At 51.8% G+C, this 6,284-nt stretch overlaps 1 protein-coding gene across 2 annotated transcripts in view; it reads left to right on the top strand.

Moving 5' to 3' along the window:
* Positions 1-6,027, top strand: part of TOM1L2 (target of myb1-like 2 (chicken)) — a 58,374-nt gene extending 52,347 nt beyond the window's left edge. For both annotated transcript variants that reach the window (XM_009321406.1, XM_009321405.1), the window contains one exon: positions 287-6,027. In XM_009321406.1, the coding sequence (XP_009319681.1) occupies positions 287-435 (149 nt within the window). In that variant the 3' untranslated portion in view covers positions 436-6,027. The remainder of the gene's footprint in view (positions 1-286) is intronic.
* Positions 6,028-6,284: the final 257 nt, after the last annotated feature.

Genomic DNA, 6,284 nt, shown 5'->3' with positions numbered 1-6,284 from the left:
GGAATGCATCCCGGAGCTGCTCAGCCCTTTGGAATGATGTTTCCCTGCTTCTGTCATGGCCGATGGCGTAGCGTGGGTTTGATTCCCTCTGCTGCCTGAGCGAGGGTGTCTCAAAGGACGTCTGTGCCCTTTCCTGAGGAAGTCAGGCTGTACAAGTATGTGTGCCTGCGAACACAGCCCGACAGGACACCAGATGCCGGAATTTCAGACCCCGCTAACCTCTGTCCCCAGGGCTAAACGTACCGCCCCAGTTCTTACCTGTCTTCCTTCTTTTTTTGCATTGCAGAGTTTGACAAATTTTTAGAAGAGCGAGCCAAAGCGGCGGAGATGGTTCCCAATCTGCCATCCCCTCCCCTGGAAGCCCCCACCCCTCCGACAAATCCTTCCAGCAGGAAAAAGCAAGAGCGCTCGGAGGATGCCCTCTTTGCACTGTGAAGATTGCTCTTAGCCGCCCTCCCACCCCTGTGCTCTGCAGGCGAATGTCGCTGTACGGCCACTTTGTCCTCCCACAGTACTTGGCTAACAACGACCCCCTTCCCCCCGATTTCATAGATTGCTTCTCCTTCCCCCCCCTCCCCAAACAATCCACCCCCACAAGCTGACTCTTTCTATTTAGGTCCAACACTATTCCTGCCAGACCACGATTCTCCAGCACTCGCTTAATCCCCTCTTTCCTATCCCAGCTGCACAAAAACGGCTCTTGATGCTGAAAACCCCTTTAGAATGCATGAGTACGTCACACTGTGTTGAAACAAAAGCCCGGAGGGGAGAGAGCAGCCTTGCCCTTCAATTTGTGTAGGGATCATCTTCTTCTGTAGGCAGGTCCTGCCAAGTAGACTGCTCTGTCGATCAGCATGTAATTGACTGAGCTGGAATGTTCAGGAGGAGTGTGTCTTTATTTTTAGATAAAATGTTAATGTATTGGCTTTCGTGTCGGATTCGACAGCAAGGAACAACTGTTCCCCTTTCAACATGTGCTTCACAAGTTAAAATCCTTTACTCTCCCACTCACACATCTCCCGGTACCATATGGTGGTCGCTTTTCCCCACTTTGTGCGGCATTTCATATTCTAAATCTCACAGGGCATTTTTTTCCTTGTGTTTTATCTGGGCTTGCTCTAATTTGAAAGCAGTCTGTTGGCCGTGTCCAGTAGCTCTGGCAGTTGACAAGAATGAAAAACGCTGAGCTAAATGGATGCTGTAACGTTAGCGCATGAAGCATTTTGCTCTTTGGGAGAGCATTCTCACATGAGGATTTTTTCTAGTGTGTTTGCCTTTTAAAATAGCTAGGTTATTTTTTCCTTACCTTAGATTCCTTCTTCAGTGACTGTAGAGCTCTGCATTTGTCTCAGCTGTTGTAATTTGCATCCATGCAGATGGATGGGACTTGCTCATGGACTGGGTGTGAACTGAGGTTCCTGGATTCCCTGCCATGCCTGGTAGGATAGACATGCTGGTTCTTGGTGGTAGGTATGAGAAAAAGAGGCAAACCTCACAGAGGCTTGTACGAAAATGCTGAGGGAGATGGTTACCGTGGAGGGATTGGCCATGCCTGCCTGTGCTGGAGGTGAAACTCCTCATTTCCTTCTAGGTTTGGGCCTGAGAAAGTGTTGGATGATTGTGGGCGTGCTATTTGTAGTTTTTGGAGTGTCCTTCGATACCTCTGCCCCTTTATTAACTCCCAGCTCCTACGGGGCTGCAGTCTCCCTCCTGTCTTTGCAAACAAGCATATTCCCTTGCTTGCCAGAGGCACGGCCGAGAGTGCTGCTCCTGCTGGAGCTGCCAGAAGGAATTCCAGCATGTGTGCCTGCCTTGCTGGGCTGACAAGCAGAGCTGGAGCAGGCAGCTCCAGCCATTGCTGCAACCCCCAGCATGTTCCTTGGTAGGAAGCCAGTGGCTCAAGATGGCAGGATCAAAGAGAGAGCTGAACGCTGCGTGGCAGGGAGAATCTCCTGTCCTGACAGAGGTGCTTTATCAGATGAACGCCCGTGCAGGCAGCAGCGCTCCAGCCCCTTTCTCGGGGCGCTCATTGTCGTAGGCAACCGGCCACTTTGTTCTGACTTGGCATGTCTGAGCTTCCCAGGACACTGATGTGTGTCGAGCTCTCTCAGAAGTTGTTCTAGACCAAGAAGCTGTGCTATAAACAGCCGATGTGAAAGTGATAGAAGCTTTTATCTGAGCATAGTTATTTCAGCTTGTAACATACTCTCTAGGGTATGCCATGCTTTGGTAGGTTGTGACACATAAAACCTTTTACCAAATGGCCCGATTGCAGCACTGATGGTCTTTGAGAGCAGTCACATTAATCTTCAGAGGCAAGTGTCGTTGTGCGCAGGATTTCCAGGCCGTCCCAGGTCAGATGTCACTGTGCGTTGTCCCTGCTCATCCTCTCCTCTGTCCTGCCCTGCCTGCATCCTCTGCCAGGATCCCTCCGTATGTAGCTGGGCCCAGACAAGGCTGCCCTGCCACCCCCCGGTGCTGACTTGGCACCTCGTCGCTGCTCCGTAGCTCGCTGCTCCCTGTCAGCTCTGCGCTGTGCAGAAAGTAGCATGGCTTGCAAGTGGATGAGGAAAATCAGTGTAAGGATGGAGATAGCTTGGGGATCAAGCTGCCTCTTCTCCCCACTTGCTGGCCCTTTCCCCAGTTGAAGCCCTTCCGTGTGGGTCTGCAGAGGGTTTCTCTCCATTTCATCTTCTCTGTGGCTAATGGAAATTGCCAGGACAGTCTGCCTTGGTTGCATGTATGCACTGCTGCTCTCTCCTACTGCCCTCGCTGCTTAACACGAGGGGAGCCCAATGCTCAGATACCGGCTGCCAGACACCCCGCTGCCAGCTCCTGCCAGACCCCGCCTTTCTGCAACACGTCAGATGTGGCCACCAGCTCCCAGAAACCTGAGGAAACTTCTGTTGTGATGCTGATTTGATTTCAGACGGTGTCTGGTGATGGCCTGGGCGGCCTTGCCAGCACAGAATGAATTGTTGGTATTCCTGTCAATGCAAAAAGCTCCGTGGGTGTTTTAAGTGTGTTTTTTCTCTTCTAAATCCTTAAAACACATTGACCCTGTAAATGGCCACATCAGGTGATTCTAAGCATGTTAATCCAGCTTTCCTGCCAAGCTGGAGGAGATAATCACATTGGCTCAAGCATGGGGACGTTGTCAAATGGTGCAGAGTGGCAAGGATATCACCAGTGCTGTCACCGAGCCCCCCTGCAGAGTCCCGCTGCTGCGGATTTGCTGGCCCTTCTTCCCCCACCCCTTAGCAAAAGGGGGGGTGTGTGTGTATGTGCTGTTAACGCTGCTTCTTTCTGTCGTGCTAAATCTGTCCTGGGACTTCCAAGTTGTTGCTTTAGAGAGAATTTGGTCTCTTTCTGGAAGATCTTGCAGAGCTGTCAGTGACTGCTCCCTCCGACTGGGGAGGAAAAGAGATGAAACAAGAAGGCTGGGGCTGAGGGGAGATAAGGCGCACGTGTTGGCACAACTCAAGGGACTCTTTTCTGTGCTTGCAACCTCAGGCACTCCGTGGTCCCCACTGACACCCCGCGTTATCTGCTGGAAAGCGGGGGCACTGTTTGCAGGGGGTGGCAGGTGCCGTCGGCACAAGCGGTGGCTTTGCTGGGAGCAGGGCAGCGCTCAGGAGATGCCTTCCTTGGGAGGTGTGTGCTCAGCCTGGGGCAATGGCTAAACGTCCTTTTGGTGGGACCCCTGATGGGTCTGGTAAAAGCGCAGCCCTGCCGTCAGTTAAATTTGGGGCCCGAATCCACCAGACCTGGCTCTGGCGGGCTGAGCACGAGGGGGCTGGAAGCACCGAAGGGGACAGAGCGTGCGGCAGAACGGGTGGTTTAGCCCAAACCTTCTTGAACAAATGTAAGAGCTACGCTAAAGCTTCCCTAATGTCCTGTATCAGGATCTCTCATCTCCCCCGTCCTCTTGTGGTCTGCAGAAAACCTGAGCGGTGGAAACTGTTTGAGGGAAGGGAAGGGGTTTTTCACTTCAGAAGACCGACCTCTCAATTTATTCTTCCTTCGCTTTCACTCTAAGTGCTTCCTCTGTGCAAGTGGGCAGAGGACTTGCGTGGCTCCGGCACTTGCGAGAAGAGGGATGGAGCTGCAGCCTGATCCACTTTCCATAAGAAATAACATCCCAAGGCTTTCTAGGCATATTAGGAATCACAACTCGACACTCAATGACACTAAATTATTATCGGGGTCCTTTGTAAGTTCTAATCATACCCTATTCTAGGTTAAAATATTTATTTTGTCAATATATTTTCTTTCCAGTGTGTTTTTTAACCTCTTCTGTTAACCCTTCATGTGCTGAGATGTAAGAAATGAATGGTTTCTATTTAAATATATCCTTTCGGGTTTTTTAATTGTTATGTGTAGATTTCAGCTGCATCTTTGGCAGGTGTAATAGGTAACAATGTGCTGTACAGACGTTTAGGGTGTTTAGTATGTAGGTAAGGCTCATAGGAGAATTGCTCATAAAAACGTAGCACGGTGTCTCTTAAAGGGAACAGCATAAATGCAGAGACTGGTCCTCACCGGGACCCTCGCGTAGCCTCCAACATACCTTTCCCCTTCCGATTATCACAGCCTCCGTCTCTGAAATGTGCTGATCAAATCAGCTCTGCCATTTCCAGGGCTGTTTTTACACCTCCAAGCTGAAGAAGGATTTTAGTGGGGCCTTCCGTTCGTTTGACTTCGTTTGGCCTTTTTTTATGGGATACGTTGGCTGTTTCCACTTTTAAATGGAGGACTCGGCAGAGCTGGCTGTGGTGGCGAGATGTTTCCCTCCAGTGGTGGAAGAACAGATCCAGGCGGTGGTTTCAGACCCAGGGCAGGGGTGATGGTCCCCCGCCGTAAGCTGCCGCAGGAGCTGGGCCCACGCTCCCCCGGCACCCCGGCCAACGCAGCCTGTCCCTGTTCCTCTCTATTCAGTGCTCTCCTGCTTTCACCCATGAGGACAGGACACGCAGACCAGGAGAGCAAACACAGCAGCATTTTCAACGGTCTTTCTCGTCCGATGAGTTGTCGGGTCTCTTGCGGCTGCTGGGAGTCCTGTGGAGTGGGAACTGCCTGTGCTATCTCCGTCCCCAGGCCAGCCTCATCCAGCTCAGTCATTGTTTACCTCCTAAATGCTAACCGCAAGGCTTGCGGAGCCTACCCTGGAAAAAAACAGCTCAGGACAGTTATTTTTATGGAAATAATGAAGCAGGCAATCAGTGAGTGGATTTACAGCCTTCCTGGAGGTAACCCTTCAGCTGCTGGGGGCACCCACCCGCCCTTGCCCACCAGCAGAGGAGAGGAGGCAGGACTCCCCTTGCCAGGCACCCAGAGGCGTTGCTGGTGCCGGCGCAGCACCTTCCACTCATCCCTCCCATCCCAAACCGCAGCCTCCGGAGCGGGCTGCGCCTGCGTGCTCCGTCCCCAGGCTGCCAGCCCCAGCCTCCCCGCACCGTGCCCCGGGCACCGGCAGCAGGTTGCTCCTCCATCCAGGAGAGAGGCGAGGTTGCGTTTCGCCGAGAGCTGGCTGGCTTTCGAGCCGCGCCAACCTCCGGTGCTGGTTCTCTTTAGCCCACAGCAAACCTACGCCGAACTTCCCACCCTGCTCTGTGTTTTTATGAGTACGAGCTCCTCATTCTGTACATGTTATTATGAGCTATCGTTAACCCTACAAATGTAACCTGTGTAATAGCTTCTCTGTATATTACAGCCGTAGGCTTTCCAGATAAAAGTGGATAATATTTATTTACTGAAGATACTGGATATTTTTTTGTTTGGGAATGGGGTAGGGGGAGAAGGGGGACATAACTGTTTAAAGAGATTGACTATGTAAAGAGAAACAAAACACACAAAAAGCAAAGAAACCCAACACTAAAATGTTGCTGTATTCATGTAGGAAGTGTTTACGTTAAGGACGATACAACTGTATTAATCTGCCATTGTTTAACTTGCTCCAGAAATCATCTCTACTTTGGTTCCTGCATGTGAGATACTCCAATAAATACACTACTAGTGTGACCTGGAGGATGGTATCCGTCTGTCTCGCGGGTGGTGTCTCGCTCCGCTTCACTGCCCGGCCTGAACACACGGTATGTGTGAGCGCGGGGGACACGCACGGTCTGCAGCTGCCGTTGGGTGCCCGTCAGACGTCAAAGCACGACGCAGGCTTTTGGGAATCCTCGGTTTCCTCCAAATGACAGAGGCCCGGGTATTCTCACCGGGAGAAGGGGTGTCCCCAGCAGAAGATGCTCTTTGTGTCTTTACGTGGGTCTTGCTGCGCG

Source organism: Pygoscelis adeliae, unplaced genomic scaffold (assembly GCF_000699105.1).
Source record: "Pygoscelis adeliae isolate BGI_AS28 unplaced genomic scaffold, ASM69910v1 Scaffold543, whole genome shotgun sequence".
NCBI lineage: Eukaryota > Metazoa > Chordata > Aves > Sphenisciformes > Spheniscidae > Pygoscelis > Pygoscelis adeliae.
This window is presented reverse-complemented; position numbering and strand designations above follow the sequence as displayed.